General features: G+C 38.1%; 1 protein-coding gene and 1 long non-coding RNA gene across 26 annotated transcripts in view; one reads left to right on the top strand and one right to left on the bottom strand.

Annotated features, from left to right (window-relative positions):
* Window positions 1–23,526, bottom strand: part of Trpm3 (transient receptor potential cation channel subfamily M member 3) — a 529,872-nt gene that overhangs the window by 226,185 nt on the left and 280,161 nt on the right. For 13 of the 25 annotated variants that reach the window (XR_007349031.1, XM_048806882.1, XM_048806879.1 and 10 more), the window contains exon 7: window positions 11,739–11,813. The exons of the other annotated variants lie outside the window; for them this stretch is intronic. Coding sequence is in view for 12 of the 13 variants with exons in the window: in XM_048806882.1 (XP_048662839.1) it covers window positions 11,739–11,813 (75 nt within the window). In the remaining variant the exon portion in view is untranslated. The remainder of the gene's footprint in view (window positions 1–11,738; window positions 11,814–23,526) is intronic. 25 annotated transcript variants of the gene reach the window in all.
* The window catches only part of LOC125617901, a 74,090-nt gene that overhangs the window by 46,277 nt on the left and 4,287 nt on the right, over window positions 1–23,526 (top strand). The gene's annotated exons all lie outside the window — the stretch shown is intronic.

Here is a 23,526-nt window from a genome sequence, read left to right on the forward strand (position 1 = left end):
TTATGGATAGCAAAAACATGGGAAGACCCAGGATTCAGGGATGAGCTGGTAGGGAGGGAAGTGATAGGGGTGAGAGAGATGTTGCTGTTGGCAACATGTATCAATTCATCCTTCCCAAATTATAAAAATATTTTTTTCTTTGTGTTCAGGGAACTGCAATTACTTCTCCCAGCCCCAAATGCAAATAGTTCTTTTCCCTTTAACAAATGCTTTTTTGACCTCCTTTCTGTAAGAAACTTATTCTGTTCTCAAAGACAAGTCTTCTGCAGTCTCCTCCCTTTCACCTCCATTAGGCAGAATTAACCATTCTCATTTGTGTGATCTTACAGCATTAATTTTTTAAAAGCCCTTGCCAATGACTATGCTTTATAAATTTGTCAGTCAACTATGATTATATAAAGAAAAATTCTCATAGAACTTTACAGATCTCTTTTGAAGTTGTATCTCATTAGTTAGATATCTAGGCATCTCTTCTCTATTATGCAGATTTATCTTTGTGATTCCAGCATGTCATATGATGTTCTACCTGTAGTAGTTGCTCACTAAAATTTGGGATACAAAAGGCAGGCAGGAAAGTAGGCTACCGAATTATCACTCCACTATATGCAGATCTCTAATGATGATGTAATTATTTCTATAGAACATTTTCAATGTTTTATGTCATGAATGATTTTCTGTCAGTCAACTGACCTGAGGATCCACAATACTCAGATATGATTTAAAATTTCATAAAATCAAGAATGCTAAGTACCTAGTATCTATGTTACTTGGTTTTTCAGTGAACTACTGAAATTGCTTCCATACAATGTTCACAGATCTGCTAGTTATCACTCATGAATACTATCTTTCTGTAAAAATCTAGTGGACTCCCATTGCTTATAGAGAAAAGCCCACATCTTTCAGTGTTGTTACGAGGCTCCGCCTGTACTAAACCCAGCCTTCCTTTGCATCCTCAAGTACCTCCAGAGCTCTTTCACCCTGACCGTCCACTTAACAGACTATGTTAATGATCTGCCATGAGGGATTATTTTTAAACTTCCTCTTAGTCATCCTCATTTTCAGAAAGGAGTATCTTTCCCCTTACCTGTGTTCAGGAGGGTATTTTTCTAAGCCCATCCTTGGGTTTTCTCTGCCCCTTCACTCATTCAGCCCCTTAGTATATTTGAAAAGAATCACTGGGTTTGGTCACCTCAGTCAGGTCCGTTTTCCTCTTGGCATATGCTGCCTGCAGGGAGCCTGAGATCTCCCCGGCCCTCCAGGGGCTCTGACCTGAAGATGTGCAGCCAGGTGAGGGTGTGAAGGCGCACTTGGGGTTCTGCCTAATTGTGAGGTGTCATTAAGCCCATTTGATACATAGACCTAAAGCCACATCAGCCCACTATTCCTGGTAAGTAATCAAAATGATATTTTAGGTTCAAACCAGTACTACTTTTATTTCTCAAATTGTTTGGAAGTTGGATGAGGGAGAGGGATGCAATTCATTTTAGCCCCTCAGAGACTCCAACTCAATCTTCAAAGTCTGGTTCAAATGTTACCAGTTCCCAGGATCCATCCCAACTCCCTTGGGTAATATTAAATTTTCATTCCTTTGTGATCCAATGTTCACTTAAAAAACTGTCTTTTGGCAGTTATTTTATTGTGCCTTGCTTTTAATGAATGCCTTTTTTTTTTTTTTTCCTCCCTGCTAACTTATGAGCTCCTTCTGACCGACATTCCCCACATCTCTTGGGTAACATGCTGGTTCCCATAGTGCCTTACCCTGAGAAGGTAGTTCAAACAAATGCTTGGAGATAAAATAAGAACTGTACAATGTTTAGGAGTACGTACTTTGGGAACAGTATAGCCAAAGTGAAAGGAATAAATTGATAGTTACAAAAGGACTGACTGGCATACCTCAGTAATTGCTGATATGTCCTGTTGAAAATGGAGGTGACAACCATTTAGGTTGCTCTGTGGCATCCTTTTACTTACCTTAACTACTGGACCTAAGCAGTAGTCTGGGACCTAGAGAAGAACATGTTGAAAGACTTGGTGGGGAAGGGGTGTTTCTATTTCACTTGTCCATTTGGATTATATCCAAAAAACCCAATTCTTAGGGACTGGAATAGCCAATTTCAGTTCAGCTGTCCTACTCTTTTAAATTGAAGCTGTGCAATTTCTCAGAAATGAACCTGGTTAGAAGAACAAAGTGTCTCAGCCACTGGGGAGACAGACATAAACAAAGGTTTACATTCTTCCCCCTTGCTGGAAGGATGCCCATGAAGCTATTATTTCCTCTGGTTGAAATGAATAGGATCTATGAGACTGAAATAAAAACCAAATTCTGATCCCACTGAGGCGATTGATCTGTTTTAGTAGCTAAAGTGCACTAGGCTGGGGATGACCTTCGTTCACTTCCAAGGTTATTAAAATAACAACTGCTGTTATTATACATGAGACTAAGGAAAGGGGCATTGATTATTTTAGATCAATTATTTGGCTGGCTGTGGATGCCATATTGTGGGTTTAATCTCTGATCCAAGTTTTAAAAAAAAGTGATGAATTGTTTGTATTTTATTATCTGGGCATCTTTTCCAAAATATAAGTTGTAATGTCAGGTCTGATCAAATCTTTACTGTGATTAAATCCTCAGAAATAAGGGTGATAAGGTGATGACAATGTTTCATATTTATGTGTGTGTGTGGGGGGGTTCCATTAGTGTGACATATCTAGCCCATGTCCTTTTCTGTTGTACTCATCTGTATGGGGAATTCATTCAATAACTGATTATATGGCTATTCTCTCTCTCTCTCTCTCTCTCTCTGTCTCTTGTGCACGCGCATGCTAGGGAAGTTGTCTACCACTGAGCTACATCCTCCACATCTATTGTCTATTTCTTATTTTTATTTGTTTTAATTAGTTATATATGACAGTAGAATGCATTTAAGCACTTTGATATACCATACATAAATGGGATATAATTTCATTTTTCTGAGTGTACATGTTGCAGAATCATATTGGTCATTCAGTCACATATATACATACAGTAATGATGTCTGTTTCATTCTACTATCTTTCCTATCCCCACATCCCCTCCCTTCCCCTCTCATTACTTTCCTCTACCTAATCTAAGGTAACACTATTCTTCCCTAGTGTCCCCCGCCTTATTGTAAATTAGCATCTGCATATTAGAGAAAACATTTGGCCTTTGGTTTTGTGGGATTGGCTTATTTCGCTTAGTATGATATTCTCCAACTCTAATAATTTACTGGCAAATGCCATAATTTCACTCTTCTTTAAAGCTCAGTAATACACCATTGTGTATATATACCACATTTTCTTTATCCATTCATCTACTGAAGGACACCTAGGTTGGTTCCATCCTCGGTCTAGCTATTGTGAATTGAGCTGCTATAAACATTGATGTGGCTGCATCTCTATAGTATGCTGATTTTAAGTCCTTTGGGTATAAACCACGGATTACTAGAACTACTATAAGTTCTTCATTGAAGGGGATTTGGCTTTCTTCCTTTGCCTCCAGGGACCAGTGATCTGCGTGAAGGTCTTTGGGAGCTGAGGTGGGTAGGCAAATACATTTGCCCCTCACACTAAGTCACATAAAAATGTCATCATTAATAAAAATGATACTTTAATTTCCGTCCACCTGACTGCAGTGGCTCTTAGTCAATTTGATTCTTGTCAAGAATGGGGTATAGTGTGTTGGGCCTCCTCAAGTTCCAACACTGTGGAGTGCAATTCTGCCCTTTCTGTTTCTGCCATTTACTTTGCAATAGCATCTAACAAACTTGAGCTTCTGGTTCTACTTTGGGAATCTGGACTTATTTTTTAAGTGAAAATATGACTTTCTCTGAAAGGAAAAAATTAAAATGTCATTATAGTTTTTATAAAGAAACTGGCAACATGTTAAAAAAACAAATTACAAATGGAATAAAAACAAGGTTGCTTATGAATTTCTGGGTTGCAGTGAAGAATTAAAAGTGTAGTGACTTGCCTTGAGACAACTGATTAAAGGCAGTTTCTCTTTCCCTAAGGGAAGGGGCAGTCAATGAGCACCTACCAAGTGTCAGACATTCAGCCAGGCGGGTAGTCTATGCTTTCTCAGTCTGCTCAACAATCTTATAATAGAGATACTATTATTCCTATTTTACAGTTAAGGAAAATGAGGGGTAAGGAATAAACTGCAAAATTCACACAACTATAATTGTCTGAATTGAGTTTCAAGCAGAGATCTGCTAGGAATTCTAGAGTCTGTGCTCTATTCATTTGGTTTTATGCACTAAGGGGACAATATCACACTTATCATACCACTAGGACACCTTTGTGGAGAGGTCATCATTGGTAATTACTCTGATATGACAGGTATGAATTGAGCTACTTAATTCAAACCAGACAGAGTATGTATGGTCACTCTATTTCACTCATATCATAGGGTCTCAAACTCATTTCTGGTAGCTTTTAAAACTTGATGGCAAATTCAGATATTTTTAAAAAGAGGCCTGTGTTTGTTCACTGTACCCCGTTGTTGCATCACTTCCTGGCTTAAAAAGGTCAACACTCCCCGCTTCGGGGTTTCTAGCTGCATCTAAACCACAGCTGTTCATTATCAGAGCGATTCCTTTCTCTAGACACAGGGAGGGATGGAGCTCCAGGGAAGGAGTAGGTCATTAAGCAAAGGAAAAGAGCAACAATACAGCAGCACCTGGCATATCCTATATGAGGACAAATACCTAGGGAAACTTTTTTCTCATGTTCTAGCATATCCTTGATGGTGCTGGAACTAAACCCTGCTACTTTTTTTTCTTGGAAATAAATGCCTCATTACATTATAGCACTTAAATGCATCCAGTGCATGATGATGAGGAATTGGGAGACAGTTATGACCCAGAGGCATGCAATGGGTATTTTGGGTCTTTAATCACTGGAGTACTTAACCTCATTATCTCACTCTGTCATGTCTGTATGAAACAGCTACTTGGCTCTTCCCCACAGCTGGCACCAAATAACCATTTAACTCCAATAATAACTGCCAATACCATTGTCTACAAAGTGGGCTATCCTAAGGTTACCAATAAGAAAGTAGCACTATAAAGGATGTTCTTAAAATGCCAATTCTAGTATGCAAAAAGGAGTTTGCCCATTGAAAATTATTGTAGCAAGGGGTGTGTAGAAATCACCATTTCAAATCATGGGCTCTTCTTCTCAATGTTTGCTCTAGAACAATGGCTCTCGGTTTTAGCTTGCCGATGAATCACCTAAAAGAGCTATTAAATTGCACACTGCTGGGCTCCATTCCCACAGCTTCTGATCGGTAGGTGTAGAGGGAGATCTGAACATTTATATTTCAAAGGAATTTTCAGGTGATTTCACTGGACCACACTTTGAGAATGAGTGCCCTGACATAAAACTGTAGGGAGAGAGTTTTTGCCTGTTTTTTTTTTTTTTTTTTTTTTTTTTNTAGAATGAAACAGACATCATTACTGTATGTATATATGTGACTGAATGACCAATATGATTCTGCAACATGTACACTCAGAAAAATGAAATTATATCCCATTTATGTATGGTATATCAAAGTGCTTAAATGCATTCTACTGTCATATATAACTAATTAAAACAAATAAAGTCCATGGAGTGGGATTGAAACATTCATGAACAACAGTTTTCAGCAGTCTATTTAAAGTCTAAGGGAGGCATCAGCAAACTTTTTTTGTAAAGGGCCAGATGAGTAAATATTTTCAGCTTTGCAGGCCAGATGGCCTCTTGCAACCATTCAGTTCTGTAGTTAGAGCACAAAAGCGTCCAGAGACAGACCCTACATTAGGAATTAACATGGCTACACTGAAATAAAGCTTTATATTTAAAAAAAAAAAAAGTTGGTGCCCTGGATTTGGCTCATGGGCTATCGTATGTCCACCCCATGCCTGAGCTTAACTAATGTGGTAAATAAATGATTCATAGAAGGCCACATCTGTTTGCTTGTTAACCCTGCATGTGTTTGTGATCCATTAGATACTCTCCAAGTTGAAAATTTGATCCTGTAAACCAAGAATTGATAGACAGCTTACTTGTATGTTATTGAGATATTGCCCCTATTGGAAGATAATCATTCTTGCAATTCAGCCCCTAAACCCAGCTCTCTGGGAATATTTAAATTAAATATGCTAACACTTCACCCTATTTCAGTAGGGGCTTCACAGTACTGGGGAAAATTGCCTGCAAATGTATTTAGTATATTTTCTACCTAATGCTTTACCTAGAAGTAGAGAATATACTTAATTTTTATTTTCTAGGAAAATTTATTGAGCTACTAAATGGATCTTGTTTGCCGTTGGTTTTCCCTCCCTTCATTTCAAAAAAGGCCACCGAGGGTGTCTTGTCTTAGGCAAGGGTTGTGGTGCTGTCTAGAGCTACTACAAAGCAGAACTTTCCTGAAGATGAGCTCTTTGGGTGGCTTTTGTTATATACACACACTATTACCACCACCACTACCACAACCCCAAAGCTCACTAATGTCCTGAAGGGGAAGAAGAGAAAAGCAAGTGTCTTTGGTACTGGGATTGAATTCAGGGGTACTCTAACACTGAGTGACACCCCCAGCCCTTTTTATTTTTTAATAAGAGGTGGGGTCTAGCCAAGTTGCTGAGACTAGCCTCAAACTTATAATCTCCTGCCTCAGCCGTCTGAGTCACTGGGATGACAGGTGTGTATCACCACCAAATCTGGCAGTTTCTTTGATGGAGAAAGGTAGGAGTAGGTGAGATAGGGGAGAAATCGAAAAAGAGACTTAACAACATCCCTGATGGTTTCAGTTGGCCATTCTTTCCTCTTGCAAATATGCTTGTTCCTGGACATACAGACAGTTTGCCCTCTTAGTTTTTCTCTTACCTGAATAGCTGCTCTTTCATCTTTTTTTCCTGATTCCTATCCAACCTGTGATACTGAGACTGTCCCAAGACTCAGTTCTTGGCCCTCCTGGCCCTTCTTGTCTTCCCTACCAGTCTGCTTAAAATTGCAGCCCCTTCCTTGCACCCCCTTTTCTGCATTCCCTGCTTCATTTCTCTCCTCGGCACTTGTCATTATCCAATACACTATATATTTCGCTTTCATCTGACATCCTTATTTTCTATGTCCTTTTCTCCAATGTGTAAGCTCCATGAGGGTGGAAATGACCCCAGGATCCCATTTGAGGGTGACTGCTGCAAAGTACATGGTGAGATGCTGAACTGAGGCTGCTGAGCCTTGGGGGTCAGTGGCAGCAACAAAAGTCCTACTGGCTTTACTTGGTAAGAGCACCAAAGGCACACAGGTTGGAGAGATCAAGAGGACTTGGACTCTATCAATCAGTGTAACCTTGGCTGAGGGAAGATATCCTTCCCAATTTCCTAAGTTCTCTGTAGGAATGAAGGAGTGAGAGCAAAAAGGTGTGGGTGTATGGGGGTGGGGGGGCCGTAGTTTGGATCTTTAGTATCCCCAAACATCTGTGTGTTGGGGGATAGTGAGGTCTTTCGGTCACTTTAGTCCTTGAAGGGGATTGTGAGACTCCCAATCTCTTTCTCGTCCTCTCTTTCACTTCCTGGTAATGAGATGAGTAGTTTTGCTCTGCCACATGGTCACACTATGATAAACTGCCTCACCACAGGACCCCAATCATAGACCCCAATCATAGAACCTCTAAAGCTATGAGCTAAATAAAATTTTTCTTCTTATAAATTGATCATCCCAGGTATTTGTTGTAGTGATGGAAAATGGATTAACATGGAAGGAATAGGGGGAGAATCCTAATAAAGATTAGATTGAATTTACCGAAACCTGGATGGAAAGGGTCCTGGAGTTAGATGTATTTGAATTAAGGAAAATTTTTATTGTGTGACATTTCCTACATACCTAAGTTTAGGAGGAATAATTTATACTTGATACATCAGTTCTTGATTAATGAGAACAAATACATGAATAGAACAAAACAAATCTTGCTCCATGCATGTATGCCAAGTAAATAGAACCTGAGATTAGAAACACAAGGGTGAACTTTCTCCTCCTCCCTAAACTCTTCATGTGGGTTTGCCATGTTCAATTTGCTGCTTGCTTCCCAGTCTCCACCAGGATTCATAATGAATCATAATAAATCCTAATGTGCAGTGGAATCAATATGTGCCCCCTGTGTTGTTCTGGGTAGGAGAAATGCTGCTAATGAGGGTGGGTTCAGCTCCAATTTGGTTGATGACCGGAGGAGCTGACTCCAGTCCTCGCCTCCCTGCGTTGGCAGAGGCACACACCCATTTCTTTCCCTTTCCCTCCTTCCAGCAGAGATTACCCACAGAACCCCATGCGGATCCAGAGGTGCCAAGGCTTATTAGAGTCCCTGATTCCTCAGCCTGTGCTTTAGGACTTGAGTGTTTGCCTTGCCTGCTGGGTTGTGGCATGCAGAACTCGGCATAGCTTTTGAAATCTGGCCTCGAGTGCAGAACAGGGACAGCCTGTTCAGTGAGGGGAAGGGCTCCTTATTTGTTGTAGCTATGGGTGGCATAAGATTCATAATGTTCTGGTTTCTAAACTAAACTAAAAATTTGGCCATTATTAGGGCATAAACTTCCTATTTTCTTTTTGTCAGTTTTCCCCCTCAGGGCTCAAAGATATTGAGCTGAGGTTCAAGGTTAAAAGAATAAAATAATGGCAGCTTGATTAGTGACAAGCAGGAACATTATTTCTCATCATTCCTCAAGTCTATTTGAATTACATTCACTTTTACATCCATGAGTTTCAAGGGCTTGAAATGCTCCAGACACTTTGAAGGGATCAACAAATTATTATAAAATCCTTGGGAAGGGACTTTGAAGGTCCTATATAAATTCCTTGGCCTTAGCCATTCTTAAGCAAATTAAAAATCTCAGCCCACTTTTCTTCTAGATCCCCAGGGAATGAGATACCATATCTTTTCTAAATATATCTCACTGTAAAATTGTTCATTATGGCAGAAAAGTACTCAGTACAAGTTTTCCCATTTATTTTATGTTTTTCTAACTTTCTAAAGTGAGTATGCATTTCTACCCAATAGATTGATCAAAATCTAGATTGAAAAGCAGCCACCGGCAATGATCACTTTGAATAAGTGGGGAAAAGTCAATAGTTATCTTATTCCATTTAGGTGGAAATACCTGAAGCCATGATGGCATTGGATACTACAAAAAAAATATTCTTAGACTCTCATAAGATGGAAATGATTTATCAACAATCATGATTTCATAGGAACACAGTTAAAATTTCCCAGACTAAATGCTTTCATGCCTAATAAACAGAAGTAGGCACAGTGGTCTTTGCCTGTACATATCCTATTTATTTTTCCTCCGTGGGTCTATGTTGCTGTCATTTTGTCCTTCTTTTCTAGATTTTAATATTAAACGCCTCTATTACATTTTTTTGGTATCAAATTAGAAACCAGAACTAAAAATTGGGCTAGGTAAACCAGGTGTTAATATTTACAGCAGTCATTTATTGAGCACCTGCCGGGATGTGCCAGACACTGTACTAAGTTTTGGGGATGATAAAAATAGACAAGAGACATGCCCTGCTCTCTAGGAATCCACAATCTACATGTGATGGGGGACAGAGCAAGAAGATGGGAAGACACTCTTCTTACCGAAAGAAGCAATGCCATGACAGAGTGACATAGGAGCACAGCAGAAGGGGTGAATGTGGGTCTGTTAAAATCAGAGGAAGTGAGGGATTGGGATGGGCAAAGAAGAGATTTTTTATCTGAGACTCAGGAGTGTAGACAGGTAGGAATGGGAGAGGATCAAATTTTAGCAAATATCAAAAAGGAATAGAAAGACATATAATGGGTTGAGTTATTTAAGAAAAATTGCAAGTATTTTGGAATGGGTGGGACAGAAGGTCCACATGATATTATGGTGAATAAGAAGCTAGAAAAAAATGAAAAATATGGAAGGATTTTCAGTTAGCAATGAAACAAGGATGAGATTGGATCCCTTCAGGAAGGTCTCCAAATCTGATGAACAACAGTAATTTTTCTGACCTTGAGATTAAAAATGCCAATTAAACATTTGCAACCTAAATCATTCTGTCTGCAAAGAGATCTCAAAGTTCTTCCCTGCAGGTAAAAGTGTCTACAACATTGGATGAGAATGGTAGAGAATTTCCCCTGTTCAGACTTATTTGTTTATAAGAATTGTCTCAGTCCCTGAATAATTCCGATGTGGAAAAATTTTTGCTGAAAAAGAGAGAATGCCCAGATTGCATAGGAAGAGAGTCAGATGAACAAGATAGGCAGACTCCATGAAACTGTTTTTATTAAAAATTGTTCTGTTCCTCAGAGTGATTTTGACTTCATTATCTTGATAAAGTGGCTTCTCATTAATGAGCATTGCAAGATACACAGCTGACTTGAGTCAAGTCGTTCCATTAAATGAAGACAAGGCAAGGTTTAGATTGTTTTCTTCATCAAATTATTGTCTAGAGGGTCAACCTTCTAAATGGCAGAGAAAATATTGAACAACATTGTCAGTTGAGAGCATCTGAAAAATGGCAAGTCTTCACAGTCTTGTGCAAAATGATCATGAATTGGTATCTGCAATTTGATATTTGGTCTTGATTGGTCGAGGCAGTAGAAAGTCTGCATGATTGGGCTGAACAGATGAGAGCATCCACAGAAGACAGTAAGATGTCGATAGACACATAGCCTGCTCAGAGAAATATTAATTTTCTGTTCAGGTCACATGGTTTGAAGTTTTGCAGTTAGTCTGTCACTTGTTCCCACTTCCCAAGATCCCTGGATAAAATTCTATCATGAATTTAACATAGAGTTGTTATCCCTCTCATGGGACAGTTATGGGCTCAGTGATGGAAAATATCATGTCATGGTTATCCCAATGCATTGGATGATGGTGCAATGATCAAAAAAGATGCCAGTGATGACAATTGAACGTCCCTTTGCCTTCCCAGCCTCCTTCATATATTCTCAGGCATAGGATGACAAAGGGAAGTCCACGAGTCACATGAAGAAAGACTGTAGCCATGAGGACACGATCAGGAGCTCCAACTGCCTGCACCCCAACCCATCACCTCACCCACTTTGTCCTCCTATTGTTCTACTCCATCTTCTTCCCAAAGTCCTGCTTGATGGCTCCTTGCGACCAAACCAATGCTTGACCCATGTCTGGCACAGAGCTGCTCAACTGATTACTGAATGAAATGATGACCATTAGGTACTCTAAGCTAACAAAATTTAAGGGGATCTTCTTGAATGAGATAAGGTTTTCCTATGTGGATGGAAGAAACGAGGGTTTTGGATTCACACCAGTGTTGGTTTACATCTATTTGCCTCACTAAATGGATTTAAGACAAGGACATAATCTCTTTGAGCTGCCATCTTGTCAACTCTAAGAAAGGAAGACAGTTCCTACTTGAAAGGTTTTTGAATGTTTTAAAAGAGACAGCATATATAAAAGTGCCTTGCAGAACGCCTGGATCATAAGTAAATGCTTCCTTCCTCTGGTAATATCCTAGCAGTGCTGCCAAGCTCTCCTATCTGGCAGCTTTGGAATGACAAATCATGAGGAGTCACTAGTCTCTGATATGGTTGGATGACTTTAGGAGATAGAGATAAATGGCAGTCATAGGAAGTGATAATGTTAGGAATTTTTAAAGGAAATGAAGGCTTCTATGGTTAACTTTCTTGGCTGGGGTTTAAGAGGAAATTCAAGTTGTCTATTAATTATACTTACCAATGGGGTCTAATTGGCAACTACCCCAAAATGAATAAAACAAGCGGGAGTCAAGAGAGAAAAACGGCAGGCATCCTGTCAAAAAATAAAATCTTTGAAATTTCTACAACCCACTGGTTGGATACACATTTTTTTTAAAGCAGATGGCTTACCCAATTTGTATACATTTTATAAGTGTGACTGCAACTCACAATGCGCATTCAGACCTATGCAAAGAATCACACAGCATTTCTTAAAGTCATGATTAAACAGATTTTTAAAATTAACCTTCCCTTTACTGGAGGAAATATCCTTTATAATTCTGTTTCAGCTTAAGGGTAGTGAGGGGTTAAAATGCAATGTCTGGCACTTAGTAAATCCTTAAGAAATGTTGGTTGCTGTTTAATTAATTATAATGATAATTATGCATCTTCCAGTTCTGTGCCTTCCTAGACACAAGATCTAGATTCATCCCTTACCTCCTTTAAAAATAATTTTTCTGATTTCTGGAGAAATAAGTGTTCCATTCTCAAGCTATTAGCTACATATGACCTAAAAAAACTACCCTTTCAGAGGCTAATCTAATGTTTTTCTTTTTAAAGATGAATTGAAACAAATGTCAATGTGTCATTCAACATGAATAATGTCTTTACTTGACTGGTTCTCTACATGCCACTCTCTTCTTTCATTAGCCAAGATATAGATATAGTCATATCTACATTGCTATATATAAAGTCATCACAGCCATTTCAGGTACATAGGTTTCCTACCAAGTTGGTTCCTCTACACCACACTGAGAGAGAAAGGCAATGACAACATCATGTTTCTGGAGTTGCCAGCTTTCTAAACAAGCATGCTTCAGATTAGATGGCTTAGACAGCATCTCATTTCAAATCTAGGCCTTGGAGGAGAATCCCATGGGCAAAAGCAATGCTTTTTATGCTGCCTTTTTGTTCCCTCCCTAGAAATAGCATCTAGGGAGGACTCCAGATCCTCAAGTTAGGTCTCTTGACCCTAGCTTACTAGGATCATGGTAGACTTCAAGAGCAGCCTCAACCAGTAGCAGTTGTTGAGAGGTAGGAGTTGGGTGGTAGGTAGCTGGTTGGTGAGAGGCATGGTATCCAATTCTTGGCCATTCCTCAGTGCCCACAACCTGGCAGAGTTGACCTCTAGTATTAATGTCCTTATTGGGAAAAGCACAAAGTAATATCCCTCAAAGTACAGGATGTAAAGGTTGGTTCCTTTGGATTCCCCAGACTTCATAAAATAACAAACCAAGAGTAACTATTGTACATTGTCCAGAAAGTTCCTGTTTCTAAGAACATATTCAGCCTGTTTCTAAGAACATATTCAGCTTGCAAACTCATCCCCCAGGCTGCTCTACAACTGTGTATGGCAATTAGACCACTTGCTAAATACTATAAGCAAAGCTTCAGATAGACAGCAACCACACAAACCTTCCTGGAAATATAGCACAAGCATTTGTTAATGGAACTGAGCAAACAAACAAAAAAATGGTTTAGCAACATCCTTCCTGCAGAGTGAACAGCACACTGGTATTTTCAGTTTATTTTACCCCCAGTTATCAAATCCTAATGAACAGAAGTTTAAATGACATTTTAGTGAAGATCATCTAGGATAATATTAGTGGCAAAGTTAAAAATGGAAATGTCTAGATCAGAAGTATGTATTGATTATGTCCATGGTTGTCTTGATATTTCATTAATTGCCCTTCAAGACACAGTAGAGAAAATGGGAAATGTGCTAAGAATTTTTCATTGAAATAAGGTTGATGCCCCACATATCCTACTTCCGTTGGTTGCTGGAGAATCTGAATTCTTAAGGAGTTATACCAAAGAGTAAGAAAGTGCCACCCAAAACTAAGGTGGCACTAGCAGACTAGGAGTTTACAGTTCAGGTTCAAGTTAATTCATTGAATGAGTTGAGGCAGGAGACTTGACCTTTTCCAAGTGACTTTCCTATTTACAAAATAAAAGCAACAAACTAGATGAAAAGAAAATTATAAATACACACTTTCTGTTGTTTTGATTCTGTATTCTGCTTTAACATCTCCCTTAAAGAAATCTGTCAGCATAAGCAAAAGGAAAAAATGAAATATGTATATCTTTCCCTTACGATTTTGATGATTCTATTTCCTGAAAGAGAACTCTAGTTCATGTTTCCTCTTTATTCATGCCTGTAGCTGAAATTTTGTTTATGCTGACAGAAGATTAAAAAAATTAACAAAAGTAAAATAAGTTTAGATTATATGCATTAGACTAAATTTCTGGTAGTTGGAAGCTTCCACCCGTGTGGCTGGCAATCCATCACCCCCATTCTGCCTGTCAAATCTTACTTGAAATTCCTCTGACAAGGCACTCCCATGAATTTTCAACCCAGAAATGTTTGAATTACCATTGTACTTTATATGACTAAAAGACTTTAAACACTTGCTGGTCTATAATGCATATCTTTTCATAAGAGAGGCTGTAGAGCAGAGCAGTCCTAGCATTGGCTTAGACATAGACTCCTTGGGTTTGCCACTTACTAAACTCTGACCTTGGACCTATTACTTGGTCGGTCTCTCTCTCTCTCTCTCTCTTAAATTGGTATATGGGAAAAATAGTAGTACCTGCTTCAGGTTCAGTGTTAGGATTAAATCAGGCATTGTTTGTAAATTATTTAGGGTAGCACTCATAAATTGCCAGTTGTTAGTAACTTATTTGTAAAACTAAGTTCTTCAAGTACACAGCTATGTCTTATTTATCTTGTAACCCCTTGTATATTATAGGCCCACAAGTAAATACTTCTAAAGAAAGAGCCCTAAAGTATTGTCAAGGGGAAATATAACAGAGAGCAATCAGTATTTGAGATTTCAAGTTCTTGTTTTGACCACATTTTGAAAAAGTTAAGAAATTGACATGTATTTTGCCTGCAAAGATAAGGCCTTAAAAATATAGTGAAGTAAAGAGTGTCCTGAAGCTACTTTTTCACAGTGAGCATATGGACAATGTTCAATGTGAAATAGCTGTTGAGGGGGCTGCACCATATTGGGGAGAAGGAGCTGGTCTTGGGGGTGCCTAGGAACTTGACCAAGGGAAAATGAAGAGTTTGAGCTGCACTAGATTGTTCTCATGGTAGGGACATAAACAGGGAATTTTAGGTCCACTTGTAGTAGATAAGGATGGTGAATAAATTTAGGCTGTCTTGTCATTCACCAGCTTCAAAAAGGTCTCAGTATCAGCCATTATCAAATCTAACACAAAATCTGTTACCTTGGTCTCAATAATTTGTACACCTATTCTTTACAATTATTTGAGAAAATTGTTCTATGTCCTTACCCAACCTCTCTACTCTTAGATTTCCTGACTTGAATTTTTATTAGGAGTAAAGAATTGCCAGAAGTTTGGTGAAACTTTGTTGAACACAGCTGGACAGGTTCCTTACCTACAGGTCAAGAATGATAGGGGCCACCCCTGAGAGTGGGTGGGGAAAGAAAACTGGGACGTCTTCGGAAGATGAACAAGTTGCAAGATCTAATGTACAACATACAATTTGAGGACCATAGCTAATAATGGTGTACTGAATTCAGGATTTTTGCTAAATGAGTAGATTATGGCTATTCTTGTCATAGAGGGAAAATGGGTAACTGCATAACATTATGGGATGTTAATTTGCCCCACTATAGTACTACTTTACTACATATGTGGCTTATAGAATCATTTTGTATAAATATGTATATTAAAATTATTTTTTTTTTAAAAAAAGGTACACATATACTTGTGAGAGGAAGACCCCAAACTCCCACACAAGACAGCCTGACTACTTCCAAAGGTTTGTTCTTTTACAAAAGTAATACCTTTTCAATGTAAAAGTCAACATCAAGAAGTTTTTGAAGCTATAAAGAGTATCACTTCTTGCCTTCCCCTCCACAACCTAAATCTCACTATAAATATGACTTGTTCAAGCATATAAATGTGATTATACATTTGTTTAATATAGTTGTTATACAATAGACTTTATACATATATATATGTATATATATATATATATATATATGTGTAATTTTAGTTGTAAATGGACACAATTCCTTTATTTCATTTATTTGTACGTGGTGCTGAGGATCAAACCCAGGGCCTCACACATGCTAGGCAAGCACTCTACCACTGAGCCACAACCCCAGCCCTGTACAGTAGACTTTTAAGAAAAGAAAAACATATGCTCTTAAATTTCTATGAGTTCAAAGCTTTTGCATTATTCATAATACTTTTAGAATATTTCACTATACATCTACATATAACTTGAACTATTTGCTATTGATGAATCATTGGGTTATTTCCATTTGTTACTAAAAATATAATATTGCATATATACACAGAATAAATTCCTAGAGATAAAATTACAGGACTCAACGGCATACACATTTAAAATTTGACAGAGGTGGCAAAACTATCTTTCACATGTCGTTGTCTATATTTACCAAAATTGGGCACATATTTCCATATATACCGACACTAGATATTTTCAACCTTTGGTTTTTGTCAATTTGATAGGTTAAAAATTTCATTGTCAAATGAAGCTGAGCATTTGTATTTTGTTTCTTGTGAAGATCTTGTTGGTATATTTTATCTATTTTCCCAAAGGGCTTCTCACACTTTTCTTTTTGATTTGCAGATACTCTTTGCATATAATGGAAATTATCCCATTGTCATGGTTATAATATTTTCTTGACTTAGTCATATGTATTTTAAAATTATTTATTTTCCAATGGGATTTATGAATATTATTATAGGAACTTGGCTTGTGTGAATGAACAAGTCCCAATTTTGATTTAGGTTAAACATCCCTAATCTGAAAATTTTACATCCAAAAAAATTTTCAAATCTGAATCGTTTCACTTACTAGTATTTAAGACAATAATACTCAACATGATAGTGATGAAAAAAAAACTAGACCAAAATAGAGCAAAGAAATTATTGTACAATAGAGTATCCAGAGAGCAAAAGCAAAATTTATTTGCAAAGTTCTTATGGTTTCATTAAATCCGTAAGGCAATTCATTCTCCTAGTTTTTTTTTTAAACTCTCCAAGGTAAAAGGGAAACCCCAATTGTCTATAAATCATCTAAATCTACCATTTGGGTTTTATTGATCATACAAACTAAAATAAAAATAGGGTTAGATCAATGATACATGTGTTAAAGATGTCAATGGTGCTCTTTAATCTATGTCAATTTTTTAGGGTAAGTGGGTGTCATAATTTAACAATAGGAAAATGCTAATACATACCAGGGGTGTACTACAGTCCAGGGAAATAAATGACATGTACTAGAAATGGAATGTAAATTTTTGAAAAACAATGCCTCATGGTGTTTTACTTCATGAATTTATTCATTCACTCAAGATTTATATTTCTACCCTGTCTCTTATGTCCAAAATAAATCTCAGTAATTTGTAGATCAAAAATTAGCATTTTCTTGTTATTCAATTTCAAACTCCATTCTGTTAGAATCTTGATTTATTAAAATAGTCCCTGGACAACATTGTCACGGATTAGATTCTCCATCTCCCTCCCTGGCCCATGGGTAAAGCAGCTGTATCTCTGGGCCCTTGTATCTTCTCCCACATTAGCTAATAACTGTGCACTGCAGGATATTTCTGAGAACCCATCAATCTGACAGGAAAACTCCCAGCCTTGAGCATATTCCTGGATTCACTGAGCCCAAAATATACAAAGCAGTGGTGCTAAAAACAGCTGCTACTGAATTCGAAATTCTGATCTGATTTACTTCATAAGTTAATTCTACCTGGTAAGCAGGTCAGTGTGTCTCTTCAAATGAAAAAGGACTTCCTGACAGCCATTATGGCAGAGAATCAATTCAAGTTCTTTCACAGTTTTCAAGTATGCTGGGAGCTCTAAGGCGGACGACTATGGTTTTCACCCAGGAGATAACTGGTTCAAGATTCAGCACCAATGAATTCTGGAAGAACTTCCTGATAGCAAATGATATTAGGATTTAAAGAAGTATCAGATCTGACATCCAGCTTGTGCTTTAAATTTAGGGTATCAGAGTTTTTGGAGGTTGTCAAATATTTTGTATCGTATTGCCACTGTGAAAGAAGTGATGTTTCTTTTACATAAATCTTGAGCTGTGGATATACTCCAAGTAGTATTTCCTAAGGGATGCTGTTGGTGTTTGGATGAGGCAGTTCTTCAGGTGAAAATGTTTTGCATATAGTAGAAGGCAGACATTCCTGCTCCCTCTCCTATGCCATGAATAAACACCAGAAATCATGACCCTAAATCTTCTCTCATATTTTTAAAGGCATCCTATAGGAAACCAAGTCTCCCTAGTTAAGAACGATACTACAGTCATGTTTTAGAATTATCACCAAGAAATGTGGTGAAGGAACCAGAGTGTAAATGATACATATATATAAGTACTTACTTGTGACTAAGTGCAACAAAACCTTGCAACAAAATGCTTTACATTGAGGAGTGTGTGTGTGTGTGTGTGTGTGTGTGTGTGTGTGTGAGAGAGAGAGAGAGAGAGAGAGAGAGATCTCAAACACATACCAATTTGAAGTCCAGTTTAGTTTAGCCAAGTGGATTTACCAACCTCCAGTAACCAACCGGACTTTACTGAGTTACCTTGTGTACCACATGTTCCCAGTATTCACATATCATACATCTCCAAGCAAAGGGGAAATACTTATTCCCCATTTCCCTGTCCCACCCACCGACCCCTAGCAACAAAATCCCCATAACTTATTCTATCCTACTGGAAACCACTCTTATCATTTTTGTTAGTTTGTGTGAATAAGCACATAATCGTATGATTAGGTGCTGGCTTGGGAACTTCATGATAAAATGTTTTTCCATAGACTTCTAAATTCCAATGTGCTCAAATACCAAGTTTGATTGTATTTTATGAATTCTGCAATCATTTCTGCTCCTTATTTACTTGGAAATAAATGCCAAGCTCATTTTAATCTTCTTTAGAGGAGAGTACTCTAGACAGCCTCATTAGGTGAGACCACACTTAAATGTCAGATGTTACTCTGGGGCAAAGAAAGAACAGCATCAAAGTCTCTTCCAAGTGAACTTTGAAGGTGGCAAAAGCACTGGCTCTGGAAATCCAAGCCTATCCAGACACCCCCATCAACTAACATCACACACACACAAAATATATGTATCTGTAAGGTCTGCATGAAGAAATAACCTTAGACTGGATTTAGTTTGACATAGAGTTTCTTTTCAAGCAGGGAGACAGTCAGAAGACTCTAGCTTCTTAAAGGAATTTTCTACATGTGCAGTTGATATTTACAATATAATTAGATATGCAATCCAAATAAAATTTCCATCTGGCCAAGTCTAAATGACAGGCAAATACAAACAATATCTTAAACAGTCCAAAATATTTCTAGTATCCTTTTGGAATAAAGTGGTAAATTATAAGAAAATCTAGTAGTAGACTGAAACTTAATTTTTAAGATCAACTCTGGGCTAATGCACATTCAGCCCCAATTCTGGCACCTGCAACAAGTAGAATACTAACAATCCCACCGATGTATCCTGTTACTCTTAAACACTAAGAATCTGAATCTGCAAGGAAAGCTTATATTTCTCATTATACTGTTTACTCCAGCTGGAGTGACAACTACAGCTTAGAATATATTTTCAACAGTATTATAGAAAAAGACAGTTTTCTGATTATCACTGCAGTGACCACAAAATTGTTCAATTACTCTTTGATAAGCAATGTCAATAGAGACTTGATGACATGGGCCAGGGTATAATTTAAAGCCTCTGTTTCCCCTTGGGGACTTCTCCATAACTACAGGGGTTGTGACTTCTTCAATACCAGAATGAGGGTCTAAAGTAATCTAGTGAAGATATTCTAACGAATGCCCTAGACTTCAAGTGAGTCTTAGGGAGGAACCTGTGACAGGCTGATGGTGACCTCTGGGGTACACATACCCCTGAGAAGGCACAAAGAGAACCAATGTCCTGAACTTCCATATGGCAGAATCCTTTCCTAGGTTGACTTTCTCACAAGACTGAGAGGAATTACCAATCCTGTTCACAGATGCAGAAACAAAAACCTAAGAGAAATACAATAACTTGCCTGAGGTCACAGAGACATGATGATCTAAATTCCTGGGTCTACTTGCCTCTGTCAGTTTATAGGACTTGGAATAGACATCCTCCCCTTTTATTCCCTAAAGATATATTCTTCCTTTCAAACTCTTAGAGGGCAAATCAAAATTGCTGGGGCTTTTTCTAACCTTCATTTTAAGAATTGTAATGTTAGCATTTGTTTTAGATGGTTTCCGGTCAGCTGAGAGTAGAATTGTCTACTAGAAAAGATGATCACCAAACTTTAAAGATAAACTTTAACATATTTTTGAGTCAATATTCATACATTTTTTGAGCACATTATTGTTAATTCAATGCATGTATACAATGTGTAGTAATCAATTCAGAGGAGTCATCTCACTTCTTCAAACACTAACCGTTTGTGTGTGTGTGTGTGTGTGTGTGTGTGTGTGTGTGTGTTGGGAAGCTTAGATTCTTCTAGTCATCTTAAAATACATCCGATTGTTTGAACAAATAGTTACCCTACTGTGTCATAGAAAACCAGAATTAAATCCCCTTCCTGTGTTTTGATGCTCCTGAAATGTGTCTTATTTTTAAAAAGATCTATTAAAGAATGCTTGGATCAACATTTGCTGTTACATTGCTACTGAGTTAAGGAGATACTTGTAAAATTGAGTCTATGTGTGGCCAACACAAGTTGAAAAAAAATACTTTGGTACTGAAATGTGTATGGATGAAATGATATGCTGTCTGGGTTTCATTAATTTCCATAGAGGAGGGAAGTGGTGGGTTTACATATCCAAGAAAGAAACCTGGGCATAGGTTGATGAATACAGAGGCTAGGTGATAGTTTTAGGTTATATGTCAACTAGCAGTACTGTGCCTGCTATGTAATATGTATTACTAATAGTCATAGTAATACCCTGGCCATGATAATGTGCTCTAGTTTTGGCATGTTTGGAATTTATTAATGTTTACAAAATGTATGATGGGGTCTTAAAGCTTCATCAGGTACTTGGATGCTGCTTTCTGGAGTAGCCTATATATATTTTCTATCTTGAATTCTACCATGTTTTATTACCTCTTCTGCTGCCATCCTTATTCAAACCACTGTCCTCTTTCCCCTGCAACACTTCAGTAGCCTGCTAAGAGCATCTCCTTGCTTTTAATCTTATCCCTGACCACATTTTAACCTCTAGATTAGAATTTCAGTGACTTTTTTTAAGGGAGATACTATAAATTGCCAGATCCAAACTCATTATAACAAAATCCAAGTTTTTACCAAGCATTTCCTGCTTTTCATTGAACTCTTGAAATTCTGTCCCTGCTTTAATTCTCCATGGAATGCTCTTTCCAGTCTCTGCCACCCCCCACCAACATGTCTGTCAGGCCTCTGCTTCAATGTGACCTCCTCATAGAGGCCCTTCCTATCACCTGATGTAAATGATTCTCTGAAACACATAAGCATGCATGCAGACATATATCTCAAGATCTTGATTTTTTCTTAATAGCACTTTTTACTATCAGACATCACATATTTTCTTATTTATTTCTGTTAATCTTTGACTTAAGATCAATGAATTAAACAATTGTTGCTGTTGCTTTCCAGATCTTAACTATTACTGGTACATGAGCTCAGTAAATATTTATTTATGGAAGAGAAGATTGACCTTGTTCCTTGCATATTAAATTTGAAGATTAAAAATTGCAGATAGTGTTCTAAAGCAGGTAGCTGTTCATGTCTAAAAGGTTTCTCTTTTATAAACAAAGCCCATCAGTAATCCCTTACAATGCTCACTATTGACTGTCAACAGTAGGAATGGGTGGGGAGAAGGGGAGAGAATGAGGTAATGAAGGCCAGAGTGCTGAGAAAAATGGCAAACATTTGGCACTTGTAATATGTTATTATTAATAATTGGAGTGTTGGTGAGAAAGAGCTTATGGGTGTCCTGAGAGGGATTCACTTTATATTTAAGGGAAATACCCTCCAGAGGATTATGTCATCTATGTAAGAAAAGAGGATTATGGGTAGGTTACTGCCACATGCAGCTCACCACTAGTGATCAGGTCTGGCACTTTATTGAAGAAAGTGTCACATGTGTGCAGATGTCCTGGGGCTGTCCTAAGGGTGAGGAGGTAGAGTATATAATCATGTCTCTAATTTGCAGGAAATTGAGTTTCACAGTTGTACTTTAGATTTCCTAAACTTTGAAAGCAAGAAATGAAAACGTAAATGGGATATTCATTTTTTTGTTTATTTTTCAGAATTTATTTTAAAAGGAAAAAAAAATGAAGGAAATATATCTTAACAAGATTCTGCATAGGACTGCTGTTTCTCTAAAATTTAATAATTTCTCTACGTGTCACTATGTAAATGGAATTTTTAGAATAAACTCACAGAATAAAATTTAATTTTTGAAAGAACCACATTATTGCTAATTATGATATAAAGAAAAAAAGTCTAGATTTAGAAAGTAAAAGTACTGTTCTAAATATTGGCTGAGGAGGATTGCATCAAGGGTTTGTATTCTTAGGCTGCTTTGTGTTATGACCAGGTTCACTTTTTGCCCATCATCTCAGTTCTGTTCTGTAGGTTTCTATGTTCTCTGTGGGCTCTTTGCTGATAGCTGGAGACCTCTATGTCAGTGAGTCTGGATCACCTTTACACTGTGAGGAGCTTGGTGCCCCTCCCTGCCTTGCGGACTAAGTACAGTAATAAGGGAAACAGATACAATGAGTATCTTTTGAATCCATCTCTCAGTTTTTCCAAGACCAAGGGTGCTCAGGGACATGGGACTTTCTGTGCTAAACCTGCCACAGTTCCAGGCAAACTAGGATGAGTTGTTTGCTTGCCACCCTTAAGTTCAGGGATAGAACTGGGGTAGGAGCTGAATCACACATCATTTACTACAGCTCATAGGCAAATTCCTTACCCTGTACTGCTTAACTTCCTATGACTTCAATCTCTGTTGATTTCTGGAACCTTCCTCTATTTAATTTCAATACTGAATGGTAGCCTATGGGTTTCACTGATGCCTCAAAAACAGTCACCAAAGTGCCCTGGTTTGAGCCTTGCCCCTACTTTACACCTTAGACCCCGGATTGGTCCTCACTTGTCATGTGCCCATATGCTGCTACCTGTCTCCATGGGTTAGCAAGGGCCTAGTGTCTACACAAATAGGATGTGATGTGTCCATGATGATCTGCCTACCCATAGACTAGCATCTGGTGCCATGTCTTCCAACATTCTTGATGTCCCAACCATCTGCTCTGACCTGCTCTTCACATTCCAGGCTGCTGAGCTCTGCTCTTCACTAAGGCCAGGTCACTGTCCATGAGCCTCCCTGGATCTCCTCTGCAGACTACTCACACATTCAGCACTTCTGCAAGCTTTGGAGAAAGGCATACCTTGAGGTACATTAAGTACATCACAAAGGTATCCTTCCTGGGATGACCAATTAGAAAAGGGCACCTTTCCTCTGGGAACTCTGTAAGGTACAAGGCTCGATAAACAGAGCCCTGCCTGGGTTTTAACTCCAGCTTACATCTCTTTGATGGAAGCTTAAGTTATATAACCACACACCCAGCTCTGCTCCCACACTACTGACTAGCTGGCCCAGGCACCTGCAAGCCCTAGCATAATAAAGGTGGTTTGCCTGTCTATAGACAGATTTTTCTCATCACTGAGTTCCTAACTAGACCCTTTATTC

The sequence above is a fragment of the Marmota marmota genome, unplaced genomic scaffold, assembly GCF_001458135.2.
Source record: "Marmota marmota marmota unplaced genomic scaffold, marMar, whole genome shotgun sequence".
Lineage (NCBI taxonomy): Eukaryota > Metazoa > Chordata > Mammalia > Rodentia > Sciuridae > Marmota > Marmota marmota.